Source organism: Carettochelys insculpta, chromosome 29, assembly GCF_033958435.1.
Source record: "Carettochelys insculpta isolate YL-2023 chromosome 29, ASM3395843v1, whole genome shotgun sequence".
In the NCBI taxonomy this organism is placed as follows: domain Eukaryota; kingdom Metazoa; phylum Chordata; order Testudines; family Carettochelyidae; genus Carettochelys; species Carettochelys insculpta.
This window is the reverse complement of record NC_134165.1, coordinates 1,032,703-1,060,677: the sequence shown is the minus strand read 5'-3', so window position 1 is coordinate 1,060,677 and position 27,975 is coordinate 1,032,703. Positions and strand designations below refer to the sequence as shown.

Genomic DNA, 27,975 nt, shown 5'->3' with positions numbered 1-27,975 from the left:
GCGGGCGGGGTCACCGTGACCCAATAGGGAAGCGGTGTATTGGCGCCTCTCTGTTCAGGCCGTCTCCGTCTCTATGGTCGCAGGGGCGGCGGTGGGTTCCCAAGATGGCGGCGGTGGCGGTTAAGTCAGGCGCCGTGTCGGTCCCCAGCCCGGAGCCCCCCGGGCCGGAGGCCGGACCTGGCCCGGCCCGCGCCCCCGAGGAGGAGCTGCCCGCGCTGGACCCGGCCGAGGTGCTCAGCCGCCTGGAGCGCAGCTCCCGCCAGTTCCGCAACCGCCGCAAGGTCCTGATCCGGGGGCTGCCCGGCGACGTGAGCAACCAGGTAACGGCGGCGCCGGGCCCGTGAGCGGCGGGGGCGGGGACGCCCCCCGCCCCCGGGTCGAGTTGGGGGCCTGGCCCGGCCTAGGAGCGCGCCCCGCGGGGTGGCTGAGAGGGGCCTGGGGGGAGCCGCTCCTGGGCTGCACGTGTGACCATCTGGGACGGCTGCGGGGGGGCCTGGCCTGGGGGGGCGGCGGGGTGTGCGGGCCCCACAGCACAGAGCCCGCGAGGCGCGCCGGCTCCGCAGCTCAGAGCGCAGCTCCTCCGCTGTGACGGGAAGGTCGCTACCGCGCGAAGCGCTCGGGTGTTCGTGGGCTGCCGGGAGCCGAGCCCTGCCCTGCCCTGCCCTAAAAAAGCAACGAGGGGTCCTGTGGCGCCTTATAGGCTAACAGCAACGTGCGGGCGTGAGCTCCGGTGGGCAAAGACCCACTTCGTCCCACGTCGTCAGACGCAGCAGGTGAAGTGGGTCTTTGCCCACCAGAGCTCACGCTCGCACGTTGCTGTTAGCCTGTAAGGTGCCACAGGACCCCTCGTTGCTTTTGCAGATCCAGACTAACAGGGCTGCCCCTCTGATACTTCCCTTCCCTAGTGTTTTCTGGTGCCCAGCTCTGATCTCTGACTTCTAACCAGGGTCGCCTGGATGTTCAGGTGGCTCCCACCTGCTTCCTGGTTGGTTTAGCCTAGAAAACTTCAGTTGCTGTCTCAGATTCTTTCCTGTGAACAGCTCCCCCATGACGGAATGGTGATTTGTACAGGCCGTTTACACTATTCGCCAATCCCATGCTGGTTGGCTTCTCTCTCTGCAATCTTTGCCCCCTGAGGTGTGAGCTGACATCCTGCTTGTTCCACACCCACAAAAATATGGACTTTGCAGCCTCAAAGTACTTTACAAACATCAACTAATTCTCTTGCCTGGCAAATTCACCCTGGGAAAGTTAGACAGCATTCAGACTGAGTCCTTAAATCCATGGTGTCCATTCACTTCTGAAACCACTGTAATGGCTACTGCTATAACAAACTAGCCGCATTATTCTGAAAAATACATTTAGTGTTCAACCCAACTAGCCACATTTAACCAGCCAGATAGCCACATGTGGCTGGCATGTTGGACACCATGGTCTTAAATGTAGCATTGTGGAGAAACAGTTACAGTTGTTTGTTAAGTTAAATAGTTCGCTAGGTTTTGGTTTGGGAGGCACCACGAGAGCAATGGGGTTTTATATTGTGGGTGTAAGTGTTGGTTTCAGATCTGGTGGCAGGCTGCCTCTCTGTAATCCACTCACGTCTCCCCAGAACAAAAAAGCAGTCCAGTAGCACTTTAAAGACTAACAAAATAATTTATTAGGTGAGCTTTTGTGGGACAGACCCACTTCTTCAGACCGTAGCCGTACCCGAACAGACTCAGTATGGCTGTGGTCTGAAGAAGTGGTTCTGCCCCTCAAAAGCTCACCTAATAAATTAGTCTTTGAAGTGCTACTTGACTGCTTTTTGTTTTGATAGTGTATATACTAGCACGGCTTTCTCTCTGTTACATGTCTCTCCAGTAGGCACATTTTCTTCCTCATTAATAGGACAAGAGATTAAATCTCTGTCACAGGCTGTGCCCATGTGTCACAGAGGATTTTTTGTAGACAAGTGAGTTTCTCATAATTTAGTTGCTGCTTAGCTCTGATTTATTTAAGTGGCTGACTCTCAAACTGTGAAGGAGGAGCAGGTCTCCCTTAATCAGACTGATCTCCTCCAATCTTGAGGTGCGTGGGGGGGCAGGAAATCTGATTTTGCTTCTCAGAGTTTGTGTGAACAAATAGATTTCATGGGATTTCAGCACCTAAGTGTCTGGTTCAAGTGAACCCTCAAACGCTGAGAGAGACCGTTTACTGTGGAACTGGAAGAAGTCTTGCATTACTCAAGATACAAAATGATACAATTTCGCTGTCAGAAATCTTGGAGTGGCATTGGTCCGAGTTTCAAGTGGTTACAAAATCCAGAATTCGGTTGCGTCAGTAAAATTTTACATTTGCTCTAAAAATCTAATGCAACTATAATCTCTCTTATTCTTCTGCAGAAGAATTAACTCGACACACTTGCCATGAAAGCACCTTCCTTTCTTGTCCTCTTTAGCATGGCTAACGTTTCTATTCAGCTCCTGCTGGGAGCCTGGGTGAGATGACCAGGCTGTTAGGAAGGACAATGGAAATCCTTGTGAACACATTTCTATTGTCATTCCACAGAATTAGCTCATCAGGCCAGCAGGTAATGGTTTGTTCCTGTGACCTGCCCTCATTGTTCAGCTGGATCACTTGACTTCCTAATGCCGTCCATTGCCTCCAGAGCATGGTGACCTAGCTTTCCAGAGGCAAATGCAATGGGTATCAGAAGAGACTGAGCAAGGATTCCTCCCATAGGCCAAAGGCTTGGGTTGGAAGGGCAGCATGCAGTGCTGCGTCTGGACTGTCTAAGGCAGTGTAGGTCTCCTTTGGGTGGGATGGGATGGGTTGGGTTGGGTCCCTGAAATCCTGTGTCACCTGCTGGGCTGATCAACAGGATCTCACTCATCCAATTCTGTGTGTGGTCTTTCTTGGAGGTAGTCAGACTCCTGGCTGGAGCAGGGAGCCAGGGTCAGGATTTCTGGGTTTTGTTTCTAGCGCTAACAGGGACTTGCCACAGCACCTGGGGCAAGTTAAGTCATCTCTCTCCTTGTGCTTCCACTGCTCTCTGTAAACACAACTGTGAGCACTAGAGTGGGGCAAACATTGTGTAAAGCATTACATGAAGTTGTTGCCTCGGGCAGCAGGGCTAGAGTATTGCTAACTCTCTGGCTGGAGGGGGCTTGTCTAAGGGAGAAGTGTGTGTAACATCAGGGTAGTGTTCAGGCGAGCCCCCCACATTCTTGTTAGGAAATAGTCTGCCTGTTGCTCACGTAGATGCAGTTGTGCTGCTCGGATGGGAGGCACGCCGTATCGTTGGGGTGGGCTGTTCCTTCCAGACAGACAGAATGGCAGCCTCGGTGTGTGCAGTGCAGCTCAGCGCAGGTTAAAAGGGTTGGCATCAGCCGCAAGATCGCCTGCAGTTTTTACATCTTGTTTTCATTTGATGGCTCAGACGGGGTGTTTGGTCCCTCTAAGTAACTTAGGTCCATTGTAGCAACTTGCTGAACAGACATCCTGTAGCCTAGTGCCAGCCCCTCCTCCTGCAACAAAACGGTAACCTGGCCCCCAGGACTCAGACCTTCCACTGTGCTGGGATGTGACACGGATACTTAGCTGTCCCTGGCGGTGCTGTGTGGGTTGAGAGGAAACAGTTGCTCTTTCCCACTCGCTAATCCGGGCCCTGGAGGAAGAATCCTGCCATGAGGAGCACAGTACTGACTGGCTCCTAATATGTTGCCCCTTTGGACGCTGTTGGAACACTTATTCCAAGCCGTATCTCAGTCTGTTCTGGACTGAACTGTGAGGTTTGCCTGGTTAATGCCACGTGGCCAGACAATACTGTGTGTAATATCTTGTTTCCTCTAGTCTTGTGGTAGATTGTCTTCTCCCAGGCTGGAGCTTGCGAATGGAGTGTGGGTGATGCTCCTCCTGGGGGCTGTGAAATCAGGAGGTAATGTCTCTCCTGTCCCTGGGAGCTGATTTCTCTTTGTTTTTGCAGGAGGTTCACGATCTGCTCATCGACTATGAACTTAAATACTGTTTTGTGGACAAGTACAAAGGGACTGGTGAGTAAGCGCCTGCTGCAGAGAGCTAGCCCCGTACGAAGGGGAGGTTGGGTTTAAATGTCGGATCTTCTCAGGAAGCAGCTGTACCTCTCCCCTCAGCCTCCCGGCCCCAGGATTCCATATGAGCAAATGGGTCCCCTGCCCAGCTCCAAGACTTCAGGGCAGCTTCTCTGGTGCCTGGTGTTGGAGAGGGGAATGTGGTGCCTGCGCTTCTTTACAGTGCTCATTTGTCGCAAACAGATGCCATGCCAGGCTGCTCTCCGGCAATGCTGGGAACTGTTGTACTGCATTTAGGTAGGGTCTTCCTTTGGTTGCACAAATGGGGCGCCATTAGTGAAGAGCTAATGTCCTCAGTCAGAAAGCTGGGAGCTGTAGGCTTACAGCCCCAGCAGGCATTGCCCCTCCAATGTGGGGTTGCACAGCATTATGGAACCCGCAGGAATGCTTCTGTGCAGTGCGGCACGGGGGGGTTCAGTCATGTCAGCCCCTTGCATACCCTTCAAGCAGTGCTTGATCGCTGCTGTGCCTCTCTGACAGTAGCACAGCCGGCACGCCTGAAGACTTCCATGGACAGAAGAAGCTTTGGGGGGTGGGGTTGCATGAGGTTACTATGGTGCTGTACCACTCACCAGCCACCTGCGTGTCCATGTGGGACAAGAATGGTTGAGCCTCTCGGTGCCATTACATATTGGACGTCGCTAGTGGTCACCGCAGAGGTGTTTCCAGTCTCCACCCTGTTAGACCACGAGCCCAGCATCTGGAGCAGTGGGGCGCCCTGTGTCTGTACCAGTGCACTGGCAAAAGCCACAGAATTCTCTCAGATCGTCTGTAAATGTTGTTTACGATGTTCTAGTGCTTAACCCAAGACTTCTGCCTTGTCCTGAAGGCTGGTAGAAAATGTGTGTGTGCTGTGTCCTCTAAGCAAGAAATCTCCTGTGCCAGCACATGCTGTTAGCCTGTCAGTGAAGTGACTGCCCCTTGGGGAGTTGAGCCCTTCCTACTCTAGAGCTGCTAACGCTGCAGCTTACCCCTGTCCTGTCAGTGGGTCAGCGCCTGTGGGGGCGTGGTAGTGATGGTGCTGTTTGGGAATGGCACTGAGGGTGCAATGCACGAGCTGGGTGCTTGCTGCTAGGTTGCAGGGCACCTTGTCATAACTCTTCTGCTTGCAGCATTTGTCACCTTGCTGAACGGGGAACAAGCAGAGTCGGCCATCAAGAAATTCCACCTGAGCAAGCTGCGGGACAAGGAGATCTCCGTGCAGCTGCAGCCCACAGACGCCCTCCTGTGCATTGCCAACCTCCCCCAGCTCTATACGCAGCAGCAGTTTGAGGAGCTGGTTCGGCCTTTTGGAAACTTGGAGCGCTGCTTCTTGGTGTACAGCGAGAAAACGGGCCACTCCAAAGGCTACGGCTTTGTCGAGTACATGAAAAAGGATTCCGCAGCCCGAGCAAAGTCTGACTTGCTGGGCAAGCAGCTGGGGACCCGAACTCTGTATGTCCACTGGACCGACGTCAACCAGCTGACTGCAGACCTGGTCCATTCCAAGTGCTTGTGTGTGGACAAGTTACCCCATAATTACAGTGACCTAGAGGAGCTGCGGCAGGTCGTCTCGGCAATCTGTGCCCCAACCTTCTGCCAGGTGAGAGCTGGGCACCAGGTGTGCACTTGTTTTATGTTCATAATCTGAATGGGGTTGAAGGGGGACAGGTCCCTGCAGCAGGGAGCATAGGCTGAGGCCTAAGCTGCACTAGAAACCCTAAGCAGAGGGGTTATTCTGGCAAAGTTTCTTGGTCTAGCTGCAGCTCATGCTGCCGAGGGAGTGTTGGTTTGCAGGTATAGTTCCTGCTGCTTCACTGATTGGAATCGGCTACGGCAGCAAAATCTCTCCTTGTGGTGTAGCTGCGGCTGCACTAGGGCTTTGGCTGGAATAAGTCAGAATTTTACAACACTAGAACTGGGAGAGACCTCGAGAGGTCATCGACTCCAGTCCCTGCCCTCCTGGCAGGACGAGGCACTAGCTGACCATCCCCGACAGATGTCTGTCTAACCTGCTTTTACATATCTCCAGGGCAACTAGAATGATTAGGGGCTTGGAATAGGTCCTGTATGAGGAGAGGCTAAAAAGATTGGGACTTTTCAGTTTAGAAAAGAGGAGACTGAGGGGGGACATGATAGAGGTATATAAAATTGACAGATGGGGAGAGGGTGAATAAGGAGAAGTTATCTACTTGTGCCTGTAATACAAGGACTAGAGGATACCAAATAAAATTAATGGGCAGCAGGTTTAAAACTAATAAAAGAAAGTTCTTCTTCACTCAGCGCATAGTTAGCCTTTTATGGACTTAACCTCCATGAATTTATCTTGCTCTTCTTTAAATTCTGTTAAAGCCCCAGCCTTCAGTCTCTCCTCTGGCGAGGAGTTCCACAGGTTATTAGCCCAAGGGTAGGAATGGTGTCCCTGGCCTCTGATTGTCAGGCTGAAGATGGATGGCAGGAGACAAATCGCTTGATCATTGTCTTTGGTCCAGCCCTCCTGGGGCACCTGGCACTGGCCACTGTTGGCAGACAGGCTACTGGGCTGGATGCACCTTTGGTCTGACCCACTATGGCCGTTCTTATGAAGAGTCCACAACCTCCCCAGGCAGTTTACTCCAGTGTTTAACCACCCTGCCAGTTGGGTGGTTTTTCCTAATGCCCAACCTAAACCTCCCTTGCTGCAGTTTACGCCTGTTGCTCCTTGTCCTGTCCTCAGAGGCCAAAGGGAAGTTTTTCTCCCTCCTCCTCATAACCCTCTTTGAGGTTGAAAACTGCTGTCACGTCTCTCTCAGCTTTCTCTTTTCTAAACCAAACAATCCCAGTTCTTTCAGCTGTCCCTCAGAGCTCATGTTCTCTAGAGCTTTAACTGTTCTTGTTGCTCTTCTCTGGACCTTCTCCAGTTTCTCCATCGTCCTTGAAATGCGGAGCCCAGAACTGGACACAATCTTTTTTAAAAAAAAAAAAAAAAAATCCCACCCCTATTGGACACGAGTGAGGCAGCCCAACCAACCCCTTTCTTTGCAGACCTGGCCAAGATGGGAGGCACGGTCTGTGCCCCAAACACCTTAGTGAAAGGAGCCGGTCTGGGGACTGGCTGGGTGAGCTAGCCAAGCCTACTCAAGGGAGTGAGGTGAGGGGGTTCCCAGCGAGGGACTTTCAGTGATGTGAAGTTCAGGCCCTGTAAATTTGTGTCTGGGTAGGTCCTGCAAGTGACCTGAAGGCTGTCCCCTGGGAAGTGCTGTCTGGCGCTCTCACACCACTGTGGAATTGACTTGCCCAGAATGCAGTTGCTCCCGGCTCCTGGCCTCCAGCTCTTCCCTTCGGCAAAAGGGACGGGAATTATCTGAGGCTCCCTGTGTTAAGGGACAAAAAAAAACCAGTGCAGCAACATGGCAAAGCGTGGCTCTGTGAGGCAGGACTCGGCTCTAAAGCCAGGATTTCCAAACCCGCCCGAAGCGGTTAGGTCCCAAATCCCTTTGAGCAGCCTACCGTACACCACCAAGCTCCTAGATGAGATAGCGGCTCCTGCTGCCTGCAGGTGGTGGTGCTGTGGGCATGCTCCCGGGCTCAGCACAGGGCTTTGAGCTCCACTAGAGTCCACTGTAAGTTCTCAATGCCTAGGCCTGGGATCCAGGCACATTAAGGTTGAAATTGGACTTGTGTGGGTGTGGGCTGGAAAAATTCACAGCCCAGAGGGTCTGAAAGTCCCTTGTCCTGTTGGCCCGGACAGCACACAGTGCCTCTGGCCTTTTGAACGCTAGCAGTCTCTCTCCTTATTGCACTAAACCTCCTTTCCTGTGCCTTGAATTTGTGCAGCTGGCGTATGGTCAGGATGGCCAGCTCAAAGGCTTTGCAGTGCTGGAGTACGAGTCAGCAGAGATGGCAGAAATGGTCCAGCAGGCCACAGATGGCCTGCTTCTCGCCGGAAACCACGTCCGTGTCTCCTTCTGTGCCCCAGGCCCTCCAGGGCGCAGCATGCTGGCTGCACTGATAGCTGCACAGGCAACGGTAAGGCTCCCCTTACACAGCCCCACCCAGACTTCTGTTACCTCCCCTTCCCCTAGCCCAGGGGCTGCTCCTTGCGCCCCCTTCCAAGGCTCGATCTCCAGCCTAGAGTAGGCTCTCTCAGTTCAGACCATGAGCACGGTGCCTGTTCCAACAACTCTTTGCCTGCAGAGCTGCCTTCTGTAGCTACTGCTTGTGAGCAGTGTTCCCTCTCACTTCTTCCATCCGTGTGCGGAATTCAGCTCTGATGTGCACTGAGCCTGTGGGAATGTGCACCACCGATAGAAACGCTCTAGCTGGGGCGCTCTGCTAATCAGCTGGGCGGCATCTGTGGCTGTCCTGAATGGCTGCTGCAGCATACAGGGAGCACTGCCTGTGGGTAACTGCTGTTGGTTGCAAGGCTCTGTTTGCTTGCAAAGTCAGCATGGGTCTTGCCAGCACTCAGCTGGGCCAGAGTGACCAGGACGTGGATTCATCACGTTACCATTTACAGCCGGGAAAGCTGGTGTGGCTGTGTTGTCACTGTAGAAATCCAGCATTTGCGAGCTGCGCTTGTAGGGGACGTGGCATGAAGGCCTGGCCTGGCCTGTGGAGCCTGCTGCGCCCTGGAATTTCAGTTCCTTCCTTTCTAGTAGGCGGAATGATCCACCTTCCTCCAGGCCAGCATTCCGCAGCTTGCGTGTTCTAAGCACTCACTTCCTGTTAAGATACCTGAACCCCTGTAGCCGTGGCGGGGGGGAGGCTGGGTAGCAAAGGCTGATAGCTGCTTGGACTGGAGGGTGTCTGCCTGCACTCAGAATGCTAGTCACAGAGCTTCGTGCTGGGGCTAACGACCCTCTTCCGGTGCTCGCCCAGGCTCTCGCTGATCGGGAGTGGCCAGGGCGGTGAGGAGGGTGCGTGTGTTGGGCTAGTTCAGTGCTGAAGTTAGAGCACATATATGCTGCTCTTTTTGAGAACTGGGGGCACGCTCAGCTTGAGCAGGAAGTGGGGTTTGTGAGGAGCAGGACTGAGCTGGTTGCAGAGGGTCAGGTCTGGGGAGCTGTAGGCTGTATTCTGGCACAGGGCGGTGTTCCATTTGGAGCAGCTGCTGGTTCCCCTGTCGTCAGGTTCAGTTTCATTGTTGAGTGCCGCTGTGAAAGTCAGAATCCGCTTAGCCTCGAGGCTCTTGGTTAGTTGGCCCCACGAATCACATCCCAGAACAAATGTCAAGTGCTCTTGAGCCAGTCTGGCAAAGGTGATGGAGGTGTGGTGGGAGGGTCAGCAGGTGTGAAACCCGCTTGGCAGTGGAAAGTCAGTGGGATTAGGTGCGCGACTGCTCCGGCATGTTGTGAAGGGCTGGATGGAATTTACCTGCATCCTTAGGGGCCTGAACACCTCTGCCAGTCTGTCCCTGTGTACGGCTCATGGCATGGCTGCCTGGGGCTGTGGCAGCTGACACGGCAAGGTGGTGAGAGATTCAGACTCTGATGCCTACGACTTTTTTAAGGCTCTCAATCGTGGAAAAGGTCTCCTTCCAGAGCCGAACATCCTTCAGATTCTTAACAGCCTGGGGAGCCCGGCCTCGATCCAGCTCTTGCTCAACCCCCTGCTTCACGGAGCCATTGGTGGTAAACAGGGTAAGGACGAGTGAGGGGTTTGTGGTGTGGTGCAGCAGCTTCTAGCGAATAGGACCCTGAGTCACTGAGGGACGTCTGAAGCTGCCCGTGCAGCTGCATTCCCTCTGGGCTGACTGTCAGCGGGAAGAAGCAGAGTTCAGTTCCCGGGGTCGGTGGCGGTGTAGCTGGGCGACTGCTCCTCCTGCCTAGTGAGGCAAATGACCGACGGTGGCCAGGAGCAGAGAACAGGATTACGCCTGAGCCTGTTCAGCCAGTTGGTAGCAAGCCCAGGCTTGGACTTTCTGCACTCCAGAGAGGCTCCCAGCAGCCAGCCCTGGGCCTGGTGTGCTCCTGCTGAGCTGCTTGGAACCCAGGCATGTTCCTGGTTTGTCAGCATATTGGGCACAGACTGCCAGGCTCCCATGCTCACTGCTGGCTTCCTGTGTATATTTGCATGGTGCCAGCCCAGGGTCCTGTCGCGTGGAGGAGCCACACAGACCAAGGCAGAGGTCTGAGTGCAGACAGGTTGAGGAGAGAACTAGGTTCTCTGTCCCGCTGTGGACAGGGCCTAGCTAGTAGCAGGCCTGTGGCCCTACCTCCCCCACGTGAGAGGCTGCACAACCAGTATCAAAATGGTCTTTTCCTCTTTCTCCTCAGGAATCCTAGGCGCCCCACCGTCTGTGCCGCTCATGACCAATCCAGCCCTCTCCGCAGCTATTCTTCAGCTAGCTCTGCAGAACCAAACACAAGCACAGCAGGTACTTGGACGCGCCAGTCCTGTAACGGCACCAAAACTCCCCTTGTAGGCATCCCCGGCTGGTGTCTGCCTTTTTCTGCTGCTCCAGTGACTGGAACGATTGAGCACCTCCAAAACATGAGCACGTCTGGCCCTTGCGGCACCCCAGGAGGTCAGATGGGGACCCAAAGGCACCAGTTGTCTCTTTAAGAGCGCACCCTGAATCTGCTGCAGCCAGGAGCAGACCCGCAGTGTTCTGCAGCTGAGCAGTGCTTTAGCCATGATGTGTCCTTCCTCTCTAGCTACTTCCTGCTTCTGCGGAGCGTGGGCCGAAACCTGCCTCCCCCTCCCGCCCTCCACAGCCCAATACAGCCAAGCTCTCAGAAGCGGCTGCTGCGTCCATAAGCTTGCGTTCTTGTGCCCCTGACTGTTCCCCACGCAGAGCACATGTGGACTCCCTCAATGGCCTCTTCCGCAAGGTTTGGCATTGCACCCGTGCCCGCTGCTGGAGCACTGTGCCCGAACTCCGGCCGCATCAGTCCGCAGCACTCAGCGCTGCCCTGTCACACTTCTGTCCTGCTTTGCCCACTGTCTCTCCCACCCTATGTAACTGCCTTTGCTCCTACCTGGGCTCAATGCTGTTTCCAGCTGCTGGGATCTAACCTCTGCCCCTGCCGCATCCCTGGTTCAGGAAGTGATCTGTCTTTCTGGTCTGTCTTGCTTTGCTTTCTGCCCCAGAAGGCATTGCTTGGGAACTCCCTGTTACTGCAGAACCAGGCCTGGATGCAGCTGCTGCAGAACAAGGAGAACCAAGCCGTGTTTCATGTGAGTGGGAGGGGCTGTCGGTGCGACGGTGCAGGGCCGGATGTGCCTCAGGCCGTGTCCGACTCCCACCTGTGTGCTGTGGCTGTGGAGCAGTGTGCGTGCTGTGCCGCCCTGGGGAAGACACCCCCACCTCTTACCTCCTGGCACTTGCTTGTGACCGTGCTGCTGAGGGTGTTTGGTGCCTTACACTGGAGCAGCACCAGATGGCTTCAGCCCTGCCCATGGCTTAGCGGGTAGTGAAGTCTCCGGCCACTGTCTGGGGAGGCCCTCACCTCTTCTAGGTGCCTGGACCTGGGGCCTGTGGCAGGCTGGAAGGGGGTTCTGGGCTGGGCACATAGTAGGTCATAACCAAGGTTCCTGCTGATCTTTTCCATCCATGCGTGGAGTAAATCTTGTGTGCCACGAGATGTGTGATGTGCACCCCCGGGAGGCCCAAAGAACTAGCTGTGTGCGCCCTGCTGGTCAGATCTGAGTCTCCCCTGAGCAGCTGCACAGATTACAGGGACCCAGCCCCTAATGAGCCGGGTGTTGCTTTGGGAGTGGGAGAGCCCCTGCCTGCCTCGTGGGCGAGGCTCACTTAACTGGGTTCCCAGCAGATGCGCTGCTGCTCAAGCCAGCCTCTGCTCACCGGGCCCGTGGCCGCGTGCAGCTGGGCATCGTGAGTTCTGAGCTGTGGAATAAGTAGCACAAGCAGGTGCCATGGCTGGCTGCGCTGGTTCTGTTGGGTTGCTACTTACGCAGGTTGCCCTTGGTGCTAGCAGTGAAGCAGATGGTCTGGACAGAGGCAGAGGGTGCTGCGTGGGCGCAGCTGGCTTCTGTTTTCAGTGGCTTATCTGTTTAAAGAGCTGGGAAACTGCTGCAGCCTATCTCCCTGTCTGCCCCTCCTGGCAGAGCTTTGACATGCCAACAGCGCTCAGTGGCTGAGGGGTGGCCCTCTCCAGGGAAGAGAGGCCCAAGGAGCGAGCGCTTGCCCTGAGCGTACGCTACCGTGCTGTGCCCCAGCGTCCCCCTGCATATGTGCTGTTCGGCTCGCTCCGGGGCCAGCCGAGCTTCTCACCGTTTCTTTGAAGCGTGAGCTAGAACTGCTCTTCAGTGGCACGCTCGCTCCCAGAGCACGCAAAGGTCACCAGCCCTCCATCTTCTCTCTGCTGGGGAGCTCTCACCTCCACCCTCCTATGTCCGGCTGCTCGTTATCGGGGAGGGTGTGTGCAGCATACAGGGTCCCCTGGCAGCAAGCGGCCATCAGCCTCCCCCGCTGCTCTGGAACCACTGCCCCTGCCAGGGAGGGCAAGGGGCTGAGTTTCTGCCCATGTAGCATAGAACCCTGGGGACTTCCCTGCACACCCAGGGCTTTCTGAGAGACATGAGTGGGTGGCAAGTTGGGTGTAACTGCAGGGCACTGCCTGCGGGCCCTTGTCCGGTGCGCCTGGCCAGGCTGTTCTGAAACTGCACGTCAAAGGGCTCTGGAGCAGCAGCACTCCTCCTTCCCAGGCTGCTGTGCCCCTGTCAGGGCTCTGGTTTCACCTCGCTCGCTTACAACGTGAGTGTCGTGGCTGCTCCCGCTGGTGGACGGCTGAACTGCTCACGTTTGTCTTGTAACTACAAATCAACCAGCGTATCTGCCTTGTATGTGCCTTGCGGCATGTGGCCTACAGAGCAGCACACGCGAGCTGCTCTGGGATGATATAGTTTGCACCGGTTGGTGCTTTTTCTGTCGCCCTCTGTAAAGTGAACCGAGTAGCCGGGGAGTCACCGTACCCCTCTGCCTTCCCCAAGGCACGTGCGCTCCTGGCTGAGAACCGCTGCTCTGGGGAGCTCCATGTGTGCTCGCAGGGGGCAAATTCATGGCCGGCTCGTGCGCTGCAGCTCACCCCCTGCTTGTCCGGAGCCCAGAGCTGAGTCCGCTGTTGGCGCTGCTAGGCTTGGCTTGGCTTGGCTTCCTGCACCGCTCTCACCGCGTGGCTGCACCGCTGGCATTTGGTACTAACTGCATTTCCTGCCATGCCTTCTGCCTGGGCTTTAACCTGCCTCTTGTTTGCAGAAACCCGGGATCTTGGGGGACTCTCCTCTCAGTTCGCTACAGCATAGCACCTTGGGGCTGGCAGCTGGCCCGGCTCAGCCTGGAAGCTCGCTGCTGGGAGACCTCGGCTCAGGTAACCCCGGGAGTTTGTGGCATGAGCGGATTGTGCAGGAGTCATGATTCCTGCTGCATGTGCTGGACGCTGGGCGAAGTTGCCTGCAGCCTTGGTGCTCTGTGCAGGGCCCCGGGCCAGACGCTGCGGGCTGTAGTGCCACTGCAGGCCTCTGCCTGCCACCCTGTGGGCTTCCAGTCCTTGTGCCGCCACTGGCATGGGGGAGAGCTCCCATGTGTGTCGCTGGGGATTGGCATCGGGGGCTTAAATCACGGGCATGTTGGGGGTGCTGCAGTGCTGAGGGAAGCTGGTCCTAGGTGGCCCTGGAGGAGCCCGTGGGGTGTTAGAGCCCTTGGCATGGGCCTGCAGAGGCGCGCGCATGCACGCAGCCCCAGGAGTCCGTTCTCTGGCTCCGCTGCCACCCTGCGGGTGAAGGGTGACTAAAGCTGTGCCATCTGCCCGCCCCAGGAGGACCTCTGCCTGCTGAGCTGACCCAGGGGCGCGGGAAGTCCCCGATCCTGCCATCTGGGGGCGTGCCCCTGGCATCCTTCTTGGGGCCCGTGGGGGCAGATCGAGAGAACTCGGCGATGGGGACACAGGTGCCCCCCATGACCACATCTCCTGGGACTTCATCTGCTGTGCCGGGCCTGACCACCTCCATGCTGGGCTCTGTCATCAGTGGACTTCAGAAACCAAAGCAAATGGAGAATAATGGGGTAAGGAAGGGCAGTGTGGCGCCTGCCGGCTTTGCTCCCCACATGCTGCCGCTCTCGGGTGTCTCGTGCTTCCTGTCTCTCCTGCCCTGGCAAAGCAACCGAGTGGCGGGACGCAGGTCCCTGTGCCGCAGGCTGCTCTGAGCTCACGCAAGCCTCTGGGCTGCTTCTCTCCTAGGTCTCGCTGCTGGGAGAGCCACCCAAAGACTTCAAGATTCCTCTCAACCCGTACTTAAACCTGCACAGCCTCCTTCCCGCCAGCAGCCTGGGAGGTGAGTAGGGTGGGGGAGTTGGACCAGGCTGCTCCTGTGTCAGGTCGGGGCCTGGTCTCTCAACGGGTGACGTCAGGAGTCTGCCAGCCAGCCCCCAGTTGGGCATCCCTGGTGCTACCGCCAGGCTAGCCTGGGATCCGGCACTGCTTTGTAGGCGCCGGCTCCAGGGGCTCACCGAAGCTGGGGCACCCAGAGGAAAACGTTAGCCAAGTACTCGGTACCACTCGGCAGCCGGGTTCCCCCATCTGCTGTCCCGCTGCCCTGCTCCCCACCCCAGCTCCCATGGGCTGGATGCTGGCACAGGGAGGGGGAGGAGTGGAGCTGGGGCATGCTCAGGAGAGAAGTGGGTGGGGCAGAAGGGGGCCTGTGCACCCCTCAGCTAGGGAAACTGCAATGCTTGGCTCCTTGAGGTGATGCCGGCTGCCTGCTTGGGGGTGGGACAGGCAGCTCCTTTGATTGGGGTGGGGGCTTTTCCTGGGGGATCCCCACTTGAGATGTGCAGTCACTCGCCCGGGGCAGCCGGTGTCAGAGTGCCATGCATGCACCATGCTGCACTGACTCAGAGCTGGGCCAGCCTCCGCTGTGCCCCCTGCACTTTGGGGTTAAACCCCGAGGCTAGCAGGACCAAGGGGACAGATGGGTCCAGGTTCGCCTGGTGCATGATGTCAGATGCTACCAGCGTGGTGCTCTGCTCTCTCCAATGTTGGTATCACTCGGCTGCGTGCGTGTGTTCCCTCTGTGCGCTGCCCCAGCCCTGCAGATAGCCGACACAGCAGACCCAAAGAGAAGCCCCAATGACCACAGAGTCTAGTAAGGTGCGAAGGCGCGTCGGCCAGGTTTATTGCCGTATTGGGCACAATAGTAGTTCCCTGTAGACTTCTTAGTCTAAGTCAGGGCATGCTACAAATAGGCACCCACGATCAATGGACTCGGCTCAGTCAGTGGCAGGACTTTCCACTGCCCCCTCGGCTGGACCCAGACCACACCCCAGGAGTACATTCTTACACAGATACAAACAATTGACACGTCACTCCTAATGTATTGAGGTACAACCCTTCTACGCAGTCAGGTGCCACCTCTCACCTTATACATGTTGGTTCGAACAAAACAACTCTATGCATCATATTGCCCTTTTGCCCCTGTCATGGGGATGGGTTGGCCTGTTCCTGCTTATCTGTGCGATGTTCCAGGGTAGGGTGTTCCTACTTCACTATGCTAGGTAGAGATGTTTATGCAACATCACTCCTCTTCTTGCCAGCTTCTGTGAGCAATGCATCCCTTCAGCGCACAGCTGCGCTTTGCTTTCTGTTAGCAAAGTCTTGCCCATTACTTTAGTTCAGGCTGAAGGCCTCATACTGGGCCTGTACTTACTACATTCCCCCACTTTTTGTGTGTTTATGGGGAGGATGTTTACCCATCGTCCCGGAAAAGCATAATGTATGGACTAAAGATAACCCAGTGCGCTAAACACTGTTATGTGGTTACCTTATGTTACCATCCATACATTCATGCCCCGTCTGTCTTTTTAGTCTGCACATTCCCTCGTACGACTATTAGGCAGATTTTATTATCCAATTATTTTTTAGTCCCTTATGGTGGGCCTGGGAATGTTAGGCCCAGGACCTTGAGTTCGTTGGGGCGGGGGGGTCAGGCACCTTTTTGTTGCCCTACTGAGGGCTTCGTGGGGATATAGAGACTATCCCAAAGATACAAATGTGTGTTACAGAATAAATGTGCATATGGAATATATAGAATATAGGTCTTATAACTTTGTGATATACCAATGTAGGTTATGGATATATATGGAATATATAGAATATAGGTCTTATAACTTTGTGTTATACCAATGTAGGTTATTGTGCTTTAACTTCTCACTCCATGTGATGACTGTTTGGGTGTACCACAGCAGTGTTGGTTGCCATTTCCATTCCTTTGTTTACTCGACCTTGTAATTTCGCTTTCTTTGTCTGACGGATCATGTAGCAGCACGTTCCTATCAACACAACAACAGTTAGTGCCTGGATCCCCATTAGGAATACGCTTAGAGTGCAGACCACTGGATATAAAGTCACATCCTCTGGAATCGCCCACTAGGGTGTTTCCACCTCTCTGTGCACCGCATCAGTTTCACTTATCTGCTGTTGAATCAGTTGGGCTATTGGTATTAGGGATTCCTTAGTTCTTGCAACCAAGTCATGTATATCTATCTGTAAGAACTTCACCGGGGGAAACAGGTCAATTAACAAGTTTTGTAAGCGTTCACGTGGGATGATCATTTCACTGACAGCATTACCCTTTCCTGTTGGCCAAAAGGCAGGGGCTCCTATTTGAATGGCGCTTGTCACAGGCACACAGAATCCTGCCTCACTTGTGGGGCAGATATTGCCATTTATGGAGAAATTATGAAACCCTATGGCACAAGCCATGTCTTGAATTCGCACCACCTCTGCAACTAATTCCTTTTGTACTAATCATGCCCAGCCCTTTGTAGTGGCATTAATGTCAATTTTGGCATAGCACTCACACAACCACCATCCATTATGTTTCATGCAACACGCTTGATTAACTTCTGAGCCCGTTTCAGTTACCAAGCACACAGTGGGGTAATGTTGCACATATGTCTTATTTACCAACGTCCCTACACTATTCGCGTAGTAAACCTTAACTGGCTCTTGTACCCATCTAGGCACTGCCATCATGAGGTTTATACTCTTGTCCTCCTCATGATTCTGTCTTGGGATTTTTATCAAATTTAGCAAATTGCAGAAAGATAGGCCTCATGTGATTTATGCCCTGTTGTTGTATTTGGTTCATGATGGATGCCTGGTCTAAGGTACGTGGCCAGTTTTGAAGCTGTAACTGTAGCAAACTTTGCTGTACAATCTCTATTACCCTATTGCCATAGGCTGTGCAGGCAACTGCCAGTGAAACGTCATTGTTTTGTATGCTGTTGATAAGAGACAAAATAGTAGCATTTAGGTGTTTAAACCCTTGTGCAATTAAATGCATATTGTCAATAGTGATTGCATGCTGATCCAGTAATAGACTACTAATCCCTCCCCCAGTTTTAACTGCTTTGCCTATTCCATTCACCACGGTGTTGATTTTTAAATTGAGACTTCCAATATCTGCTGAGTTCCATAGGGACATGCCAAGGCTAGACCCTCCCAGGGCTGTTCCCAATATATCCTGTCTGTCTCTGTGTTATTGTGGGGTAATTTGAGAGCCCTTCCAAAGTTGTAGCTGCATTTGCATCTCAGAGTTAAACCAATCCTTATAATGGCTGGGACATTGCCTTGGCATGGCCATACCTGCAAAATCCAGTCTAAGTGGCGTATACAGTCATCCTACGTTCTCCACCATATATTCCGTCATGGGGTGTAGGAAGATTCCTGACGTGGGCCATGGTTGTATAAATGGGCATCCTTCCTTTGGGGTAGTATCAATGTGTGGAGAGGGGATGGTGTTGGGGCTGCTGTAGGACAGGCATGCTCACAGACCTGCACATGGTGAATACATTTACTGGTACTCCGGGTTATAGACCAAGTCCCTGTGTATGTACCTGCGTCCCTTAATTGTATATTGCGAATGCGAATAGATGCACTCCACTTATTTTACACATTTGTAAATTCCACCCTATTTAGCCAATCCCCACATGTTTTTACCTGTCCTTCAATGTAACTGATTACTGGGTTTATTGCTCGAAACCAATCCAGATATACTGTATTGGTTTGAAGCAAGTGTGGTTGTATAATGCATGTTAAAGTAAGATCCTCCCCCACCATACCTGTAAGATATACCTCCATAATTTGCTTTGGCACCACTAGAGCGCGCTCCATATCCGGAGTTGCTCGTTTCCTTTCCTTATTTGTATTATGTTCATGGTGGTGTGGTGTACTACCTGGAAAAACATCCTTGGAAGTTGGATGAGGACGGGCGATAATATCAATGGCTTTACAGTGAAAAACAACATTAACCTTCCAGCAGCATGCATACTCCCCGTGTCTCTTTACTTAAAGTCAGTTCCTTTTCAATTAGTCTTCGTGCATTTTCAAGCTTTGGGATGGGAACGCGTTGAGTTTGGCTGCCGTTTTTAACTGTCCATCCCCACGCCATTGGAATCGGGAAGGGCAAATACCTGAGGATGTCTTTCATTTGTCGCTTTCCTTGAGTTTCACACACCAGCTTTAATACAGTCCCGATAGGGTGCTGCTGACTTGCTGTCTCCCATCCGTCAGGGTTATCTACTGTCTCGACCCGGAAGGTCCTGGTTACCGAATGTGTTCGGTTGGTCTTAATGACATTAACCAGTCCCTTCGAGTCTTGAGCTATCACCAAAACGCCTGCCAAGGTCCATATCCATGTTGGCATCTTAACCTGTAAAAATACAAAACAACACCTTTTATATCTGTAAGGGAGAAGCGAGTGTTCTTTTTTTTTTTTTAAAGCAGCAATACTTCATAGCCATAGTTCCTGATATAGGACCAGTCATATCAGCCGCATCTATTCTTTTTTCACTGGCTTTTCCTGGGTATAATCCCCATTTGACAAAGATAGTATGACCGGATCACTTGGTGGATTTATGAACAGGAATCTTGTTCCCAAGGGAACGGTAGGTACATTATTAATCCACGAGATGCCCGGCCCTACCATCCACAGCGGCTGTTTTAAACACAGGATGCGCCTTAGATTCTCTTTGAGGCTCACATACATGTTCTGTACCAATCACAGTTAATCCCCACATAGATATTTCTGGGTCTTTCAGTGTGACTAACTGAACATTCTCTGACATGAGAGCAAAGACCCACTGAATGGCTTTATCAACTCTCACATGTCATTTAGACAGATTTTCCTGACTAACTTTCCCCGTGCATGGTGACTTTTTACAATCACTTTGCTTGCTCCAATAATTGCCTGGGATTTTTTAACGTCCAGTACTCAGCAAGGGCCGTTTGCTCACACACCCCCAGTTTGTTCTCTGGACTAGTTAATGCTCTGCTGTCATACGCAATGGGTCTTTCCCCAGCACCCGTATCCTGGGTTAGCATACTAACAATACAGAAATTCTTAACACTAGGATACAGTACAAAGGGGAAGTCGTTATTAGGGGCGGCTAAGGTAGGTGCCTCCATTAATCCCTGTTTTAGACTTCCCCATGCCTTAGTTGCCTCTTCTGTCCCGGTCCACTATGGTCTTTTAAGTACCTCATGCAGGGGACCTGCCTTTTCTGCGTATCCTACCATAAATTCTCTGCAAAAGTTAGTGAGTCCCAGAAAGGACTGCAGAGACTTGGTGTCTGCTGGCACGGGCAGGTTAACAATGCACTTTACTCTTTCCTTATCCACAGACCTTCCCCCAGAACTGAGTCGAATTCCCAGATACTGCACTTCTTTCTGTTTAATCTGAGACTTTGAGGGGTTAAGTTTTAAGCCATAAGCTTGGCAGCTGGTCAACAACTGTTTCAGTAACGCTTCATGCTCCTGCTCTGTTTTACTGACTATTAAAATGTCATCTACATACTGAACAATTCTTCCCGTTTGTAATCGCCCCTCTTTCTCCAACATATTTCTCACCACTGTATGGAAAATTGTTGGTGCGTCTCAGTACCCCATTGGCAAAACATTCCAGCAGTATTGCATACCTTGGAATACAAAAGCTGTTCGATACTGAGACTCTGGGTCTAAAGGAAGACTCCAAAAGCCATTTGCCACATCGAGTACTGAGAACCACTTCATGTCAGGGGTGACCACCTCCAACAGTTCGGGGTAAGCTGCCACCATGGGAGCCCCCCGTTTGGCAGTCTTGTTTAACCCCCGATAGTCAATAGTTAATCTCCATGTACCATCAGGTTTTTTGACTGGCCAATTTGGTGCCACGTTAGGCGCTGAACACCTTCTGATTAAATTTCATTTTTCCAATTCTGTTACTTGCCTTAATGAGTCCTTTGCTTCCTGAGGTATTGGGTACTGCTTTATAAACGGGGGTGTATCTCCCTCCAATGTAACAGAGGTCTGCATTTTACCCGTATCTAGGGAGTCCACTGCCCAGACGGTTTGAATTTCAGTCCACCAGCTCTCCCAGCCTTTTAGTGTGGGAGGCGGTTGTTTAGGCTTTATTGCTTTTACCGTCTGTGTAGCCAGTCCCATATGGATTAGATTGATATCAGTTGTACCTTGCATTACAGTGAGCGTTTGTCTAATACACGTTTGGAAAGTCCAAAATTAATCCCAGTCGTTTAATGGTTTCTGCCCCAATTAGATTCTCTCTCCCTGCAATAGCACACTTCTCATGAATGGTATGCATCCCACACCAGAGGGGAAGGGTTTTAACATTATACGTTTGGTTAGTTCCAGATATTCCCTGTACTTGCACTGACTCTCCAACTGGATATGCATCAAAACTGTCTTTTACTATAGGAATTCCAGCCCCCGTATCCAATAGAAAATCTACTAGCCCTTCCCCGACTCGAATGCTTAAATGGGGGCGTCCCCATACATCTACCGTCATGGGTTGCTGAAAGATGCATTCTGAGTCGAGGATAGGGCTGTCCTATGCTACCGTATCAGTAGCGATTGGGTCATTCAGTCCTGATGTCAGGACCGTTGCCCTGGCTACCTTCGTCCCCGTCTTATCTTTTTCCTGTTGAGACTCCTTGCCAATCATGCATGCCTGCAGCTGTGCCTGCAGCCTCTCAATCTCTCCTTTCAGGTTCAAGTTTTCCTGTTTTAGAACTCCAGGAGGTACCCACGAACTCTCTATCACCTCCTCTAATTCTATTTGGTCCACGACCTCTCCAACCCCGGCCACAACCACGGGGAGAGTATCCAGGACCCTCTGTCTTCCATTGTCCTAACTGAGTACTCAGCTCATTAACGGGAGTTCCTTCCTGCTGCTTAATTGCCGTCTCCACCTTTGCAATCCATTCGTCCCAAGGTACCTCTTTACCTCCATTCTTACACCAAGCATTCATCCAGTCTAACACACCGGGAGGCAGCGCCTCCGAAACAATTTGCTTCAAATCTTCCACGTTAGCAGACCCTGCTGTTAATCTGAGATAAGTTTGAATTCTGTCTGCCAGTTTGGCTGGAGCCTCCCCCTGCAGTCTTGCAATTCCTCTGAGAGTAGCTAACTCACTGGACAACTTAAAGCACTTCTGAACCACACGTTTAAGCATCTGTGCAACAACATCATCAAAACCGAGGGTAGGACAGTTCAGGGGTCCCAACAGGGTTTGCACCAAGATTGGTTCCTGCAGCATGTCAATCCCGACTGCTCTGAGTGACTGCGAGAGCCTTTAGGGAGCCGTGCCAGAAACTCACTGAAATGTTCAGAGGGGGGAGGTCCAACAGCTCCAGCTAGCGCAGTTAGTCCATTAATCTTTAAAGCGTCGAGCCTGGCTGCAGAGCCGCTCACGCGTGGGGGATGCGGGGGGGAGGCAGGTTCCTGATCTCTCTCCCTGGCTGCAGAGCCGCTCACGCGTGGGGGATGGGAGGGGGAGCAGGTTCCTGATCTCTCTCCCTGGCTGCATCGTTACGGCGGGGCCAGGGCTTCCTCAAACGCTCAGTTAAGTTTTTTGTTACAGTTTCCACTTCATCCCATAACTTTAATGCAGGGGGCTCTGTGACCGCGGGGTAGCATCGGGGTCAAGGTGGGGAATAGGCTTTTCAGTGGGGCCTTCTGTCCCATTTTCACCCATTTCTCCTGTTTTTACTGGAATTAATCTAGGTTTTGGGGAGGGCTTATCCAGAACCTGGCTTACATCATAAGGTGGCGCTTGCGGTGCGGTAGCCCCTGCCCATGGGTCACGAAAGGAGGTGTTAGCAGCGCCATTCCACAGGTCCCCATTCCAATGCCCATCCCAACTGTCCCAAGTTGCAGCTCTTAATTTGGCAAGAGCCACCTGTTTCCATTTCTGTCCCCATTCCTCAGGCACTGTAACAGCACCTGAATTACGTTGAACACCAGGGGACGGCGCTTTTTGCTTCTGCAGGTTTTCTACAGCTGTCTCCAGTTGTTTATTTTCCTGCTTTACTTGCTCGAGCATATCGTGAGTCTGGACCGCCTGCTGCCCTGCTAAAAGAGCTTGGGCTTTCCAGTGCTCGACTGCCCGGGTTACCTCTTCTGCTTCCCCTGTTTTTTCCATTACTTGTTTGGCCAGCAGGCCAGCATGCTGTCTAAGCCATCTTACGGCCATAGACATAAGTTGCAAAGTTCTTGCTTTTTTACTTCTATTACTATTTTTCAGAGCCTCAGTTTCTACCATTGCTCTACATATGCCAGTCCATGTTTCCCCACTCTCTTTTTTAAATTCATATGGGCCCCCTTTACTGGCAATCCAGAGGGTCCAAGAGTTATCAAACTCCGTGGGGATCATAAGGGAAGGGATCAGGGGGTTCCCTAGCTCGAGGTTTTCTGCCATGTTAGATCGCGATTCCTACAGCGGGCAGCTCGCTTACTTACCAGATCAGTGGTCGGGGTCACCAGTGTTGTCAGATGCTACCAGCGTGGTGCTCTGCTCTCTCCAATGTCGGTATCACTCGGCTGCGTGCGTGTGTTCCCTCTGTGCGCTGCCCCAGCTCTGCAGAGAGCCGACACAGCAGACCCAAAGAGAAGCCCCAATGACCACAGAGTCTAGTAAGGTGCGAAGGCGCGTCGGCCAGGTTTATTGCCGTATTGGGCACAATAGTAGTTCCCTGTAGACTTCTTAGTCTAAGTCAGGGCATGCTACAAATAGGCACCCACGATCAATGGACTCGGCTCAGTCAGTGGCAGAACTTTCCACTGCCCCCTCAGCCGGACCCAGACCGCACCCCAGGAGTACATTCTTACACAGAGGTACAAACAATTTACACATCACTCCTGACGTATTGAGGTACAACCCTTCTATATAGGCAGGTGCCACCTCTCACCTTGTACATGTTGGTTCGAACAAAATAACTCTATCCACCATATTACCCTCTTGCCCCTGTCATGGGGATGGGTCGGCCTGGTCTTTCTTATCTGTGGAATGTTCCAGGGTAGGGTGTTCTGGCACCATGTTCATACTTCAATATGCTAGGTAGAGATGTTTATGCAGCATCAACCCTCTTCTTGCCAACTTCTGTGAGCAATGCATCCCTTCAGCGCACAGCTGCACTTTGCTTTCTGTTAGCAAAGTCTTGCCCATTACTTTAGTTCAGGCCGAAGGCCTCATACTGGGCCTGTACTTACTACACATGATAGGGAGGCAAGGCCATGCTACCTCCAGTGCCCCGCTGGCCCAGCTCCCGCACCTGAAGCCAGGATGGTGATGCTCAGGCCTGGGCTGGCTGGGGGAGGGAATCCGTGGGGCTGTGATTTTCCAGGGACAGCTGCCTCTCCCAGGGGACAAAGGGCTGGGCTGAGTGGGCCAGCCTGCAATGCTTCCCTGGAAAGGGAGCCAGGGCCATCGCCCAGCAGCCTGGCGCTAACAAGGAACACTCTTCTGCAGGTGGGGCCAACAAAGCCTTTAATCTGAAGGCTGGAGTGCTTGGTAACGTTTCCAATCCCAGAATCCCCCAGCCTACCATGGCCGACCCGCCCCTGCCCTCTGCTGGGCTGGCAGGAGACGGCTACGCCTTCGACTATCAGCCGGTAAGAACCTCTGGGCAGGCCTGAGTACCCTCCTGGGCTCCAGCCCTTGGGGTATGGGAGCCCAGGCATCCAGCCTGCTGTTCTTCCTCCCACCCCGTCTCACACCCTGCACTCCCTGACCTTGTTCAGTCACCTTGGCATGCCGGTGTCAGTCTTGTTCACTCTTCTCTCTCCTGGAAGGACTTGGGACCCCGAATGTATGTCCAAGCGAGGGACCACGCCGGGCCCCTCCTGGGCGGGTTTGGACACAGCAGGCACAAGGTAATGTCGCTGGCGCTGTGTGCAGCTAAGCAGCAAGGAAGGAGCTGATCCATGGGCCTGTTCAGAGTGCCACCAGCTGGGTTCGGGGCCTCTCCCGTTCCAGGCAGAGCCCGGCATCAGAAATCTGCTAGTCCAGTGCGTGGTCACTTGGAGACTTCTCCCAGCCCCCAACACACTGCTTCTGTCACTGCCTTCCCAGTTCTCCTGCCCTTCATCCCCTGGCTTAGGGGGCTGACTCCTCTGTCAGGGGAGTGGGCTGTGGCACTGGGGTTCCCTGGATTGGCTGGTTTTAGGTGTGCCGGGGGTTGGGGGGGGAGCATTCTGCTGTAAGCTCCTGCACAGGGAGCCCACAGACACCCCCCCACCGCTGCCCCCACCCAAGTGTTGTGCATCAGGTTGTGGGAGCCTGCACAGGCTTCTTCTCCAGCACCAGCACACAGCTGAGCTTCACCCCATGCTGCAGAGGCATCGGAGGCTGCCTGTCCTGGCCTGCGTGCCAAGGCTGAGCAAGTGGGGCATCGTATCCTTTGGCCTCACTGGGTGCAGCTAAACTGCAGTAAAACACTGGCTCCGAGTCTGAGTCGGGTCGGTTCACTCAGGCTGTGGGTCTGAAAACGTCTCAGCCACCTCCACTGCCATTCTCAGTTCCGCAGCTCAAGGGCAGGCCTGCCCGGGTAGACAGAGCACAGACGCAGCCTTCAGTCCTGCCTGGGGGGCTGTGCCGAGCCGAGCCTCTGTCCATTTCTCTTCCAGATGTCTTCGTCTCCTGGACTGGAGCGAACCAGCTTGGGGCCACCCCTGCCTCCCTTCTACTCAGGATCCCCAACCTCCTACTTCACAAGTGGCCTTCAAGCTGGGCTGAAACAAAGCCACCTGAACAAAGTGAGGGGTCGCTTGTGTGTGTGCTGGGAAGGGGGCAGACGGGCCTGTATCCGCTCGCTTGGGCGTGGGCGGGGAGGGGGTGAAGACCCAGCTGGAGAAGGCAGGTTCCAGCCTGGTGCCACACACACACTCTGTCTCTGGAGCCAGGCCTGCCCCCCACCTCTAGTGCCTGCCCCAGCCAGCGTTCCCTGTGAGCTGAGCGCCAGGGCGGCCGGAGCCCCGCGGCTGCCTGCCGAGCGCCCCCAGCCAGCAGCGTCTGTTGCTGCTGGTGGTGCACATCCGCACTTGCCTTGGTGCACATGACAACATTTACTCTGCTCATGGTTGGGAGAAATTAGGGGGCCCCCTCAGTGTCCCCTGTCCCCATGAGTGACGTGGCCTGGCCCTTTCCGGCCAGCCACAGCGCCTGGTGTCTGGGCGGCTGTGCTGCAGCCCCAGCCCTCCCTACGTGGCAGAGGACAGGCAGCTCTGGGAAGACATTGCCTTTCCTTGTCTCTTACCCACCCCCTCGGGCGTCCGCTAGCTGGGAGTGGCTGAAGGAGCCAGCCAGCCAAGCTTGTTGATTCCTAGTCGGGAAGGGGGCTGGGAGGCCGGCCCCAGTCCCGTCCCGTCCCGCGGCCCTGGCACAGCCGGGTTGGAGTAGGGCCTCAGCTCTTACTGGCACAGCAGGGCCTAGCTCTGCCCTGGCACTGCCATGAAATGGGGCCCTCCGCCCACTGGGCAGCCAGCCAGTTGGCTGCTCCAAGAGTCAGCGCTGGGAGAAGCTGGCAGAGCGATAACCCAGGTCAAGCACCGAGTGTGCTGCTGGCAGACAGGCCAATCCCAACTGCCGGGTCAGCCACTGGTGGTTTGACATGGCCTGGTACCTGGCGCCCTGCCCTTGAGTGAGAGTCACGGGGCCGGCTCCCGCAGGAGGAGGAGGATGAGCACGTTCCCGGCACTCTCCACACGCAGCTCTTAGTGCTCCAGAGCAGCGCTAGATCCCCCTGGGGGGAGGGCGAGATGGTGCAATCCGAGTGCTAGCCCCCTCGGGTGGGCCAGGGCCTTCGCTGGGTGCCTTGAGTGGGGGCAGTGGAACCACATTGCTCTCGTGGGCCAGGAGCAGTGCTGTGAAATGTCCTCTTTTTTTCCAGGCCGTGGGCCTGCCCCCCATGGGCCCTGGAGACGCGATCCTGGGCTTGGGACCAAACAGCCACTCCCATGGCTCCCACTCCAAGGTGAGTAGCTGTGCTATGGCTCTGCCAGCCGCCTGGCTGCTCGGCCAGTCCCCTGACGCTCAACTCCCCCTGTCTCTTCCAGACTCCCATCGGGGGCCAGAAGCGGGCCTTCTCCCACCTGCTGCCCAGCCCGGAGCCCAGCCCGGAGGGCGGCTACGTCGGACAGCATTCTCAGGGCCTGGGGGGGCACTATGCAGACTCCTACCTGAAGCGGAAGAGGATATTTTAAAACCCTCACCCCCTCCTGAAGCACTGGCGTCCCTTCCGCCTGTAAATCTTGTACAAACTTTTTTAATGTTAATCTTGATGTGGAGGTTTTGTGTGTGAAGGAGGGCGGGCCTGCCGGCATGCTTCCCGGTCCAGGGCCAGCCCCTGCATGGCGCAGGAGCAGAGCCGAGCGCTGGGAAAAGGTACCTTGCAGGGTGAGGACAGAGCTTCCCCTGCGGCCCCCGTCTCTGCTGCTGCCGGGCCCGCAGTTCAGACCCTGCTGGAGCCGGGCCGGGTTCTGATTGCAGTAACTGGGAACCATGTGTCCTGCCTACAGCCAGTCCTGAGTGAGGGCAGGAGTGCGAGGGAGGTGCATGTTCCCTGCCTTAACCTGCTGCTTCAGAGAGGAATGGAACGGACTCCAGCAGGTGCTTGCTGGAATGAAGCAGGGAAGCTCCTGGCAGCACAGCGGTGGCGACCCCAGGGGAGCAATTTCGATAGACCCACGGAGCTCTAGTAATGGGGGGCAGGAGGGGAGAGGGCTTGGATGTGCCTCCCTCCCAGCCCCACCCTGCTTGCAGCCTTCAGAGCTGCTTCTGGGTCGCAGCTCACACTTGGCCCTGCCTGCCTCGAGCTGCCTGGTTTTTTTAACCCTCCCATGCTGACATTTTACACTTCTGTTTGGTAATGAGATTTGTAAGTTGCCTTTTTACTTCATGCTTAGGGTTTTATTTCCTTTTTTACCTAGCTAGGAGCAGGAATCTTGGTCCCTTGTAAAGTCGCTGAGCCTGGTCGTTCCTTTTTTAGTTTCTCCCACCTGGGCATGAACGCTTTGTTTTAGGTTTTCTGAGAGTGTCGAATGTTTTCCTTGATTTTCCATTTTGCTGAATCTTGCGTTAGGAGCCAGCCGCAGCACAGCAAACAGACCTGCCAGCCAGGCAGCCCCCGGGCTCTGCTTCCTAAGAAGCAGGTCTGCATCTCCCTCTTGGGAGCTTGGCTGTGGTTTACGAGGCCGGCATTGCTTGGGGTGGCCCTAGACATTCCACCACTCTGAACCTCTCTGCGGCTGCATTTTTAATATAGCCTTAAATTCAGCTGAGCTGCTATGGGCCTCAAGCCCTTATCTCTGTGCCGCTGAGAACAGGATGGTTGAAAGCCTGAGTGAGCTACCCAGCTGGGGCAGTTGCTTTGCGGCTCTGCATCCTGCTCAAGCTGGTGGGGTCCAGCGATGGAAAACAGTGCTGTGCTGGTGCCCCAAGGGGGTAACGAGCTGGTTCTCTGGAAGGGTTTGCGGGTCTGTTTGTATAGCTGACCCCTTCTCCATTTGAGGTTTTTATAAAGTTGCTACCCTGTTTCTACTGTAGCTGCTGTCTGGCTTGATGTAGTGTGGGCCTTCCGAGCCCACGCCAGCTGGGCATTGCCTTCCCAAAGTAAAGCTATATTTATATCGA

At 54.1% G+C, this 27,975-nt stretch overlaps 1 protein-coding gene across 3 annotated transcripts; it reads left to right on the top strand.

Moving 5' to 3' along the window:
• Positions 1 to 28: 28 nt before the first annotated feature.
• RAVER1 (ribonucleoprotein, PTB binding 1) lies at positions 29 to 27,975 on the top strand. 3 transcript variants are annotated; one of them, XM_074979990.1, is made up of 15 exons: positions 29 to 320; positions 3,965 to 4,031; positions 5,201 to 5,670; positions 7,884 to 8,075; positions 9,559 to 9,688; positions 10,325 to 10,425; positions 11,145 to 11,228; positions 13,270 to 13,381; positions 13,829 to 14,076; positions 14,252 to 14,345; positions 23,815 to 23,957; positions 24,138 to 24,218; positions 24,972 to 25,100; positions 26,234 to 26,317; positions 26,400 to 27,975. In XM_074979990.1, the coding sequence occupies exons 1-15, from the start codon at positions 105 to 107 to the stop codon at positions 26,544 to 26,546; spliced, it is 2,298 nt and encodes a 765-aa protein (XP_074836091.1). In that variant the 5' UTR covers positions 29 to 104; the 3' UTR covers positions 26,547 to 27,975. The 3 variants fall into 3 exon arrangements, with proteins under 3 accessions (XP_074836091.1, XP_074836090.1, XP_074836092.1); XM_074979989.1 differs by having other exon boundaries at positions 11,142 to 11,228; XM_074979991.1 differs by lacking the exon at positions 11,145 to 11,228 and having other exon boundaries at positions 59 to 320.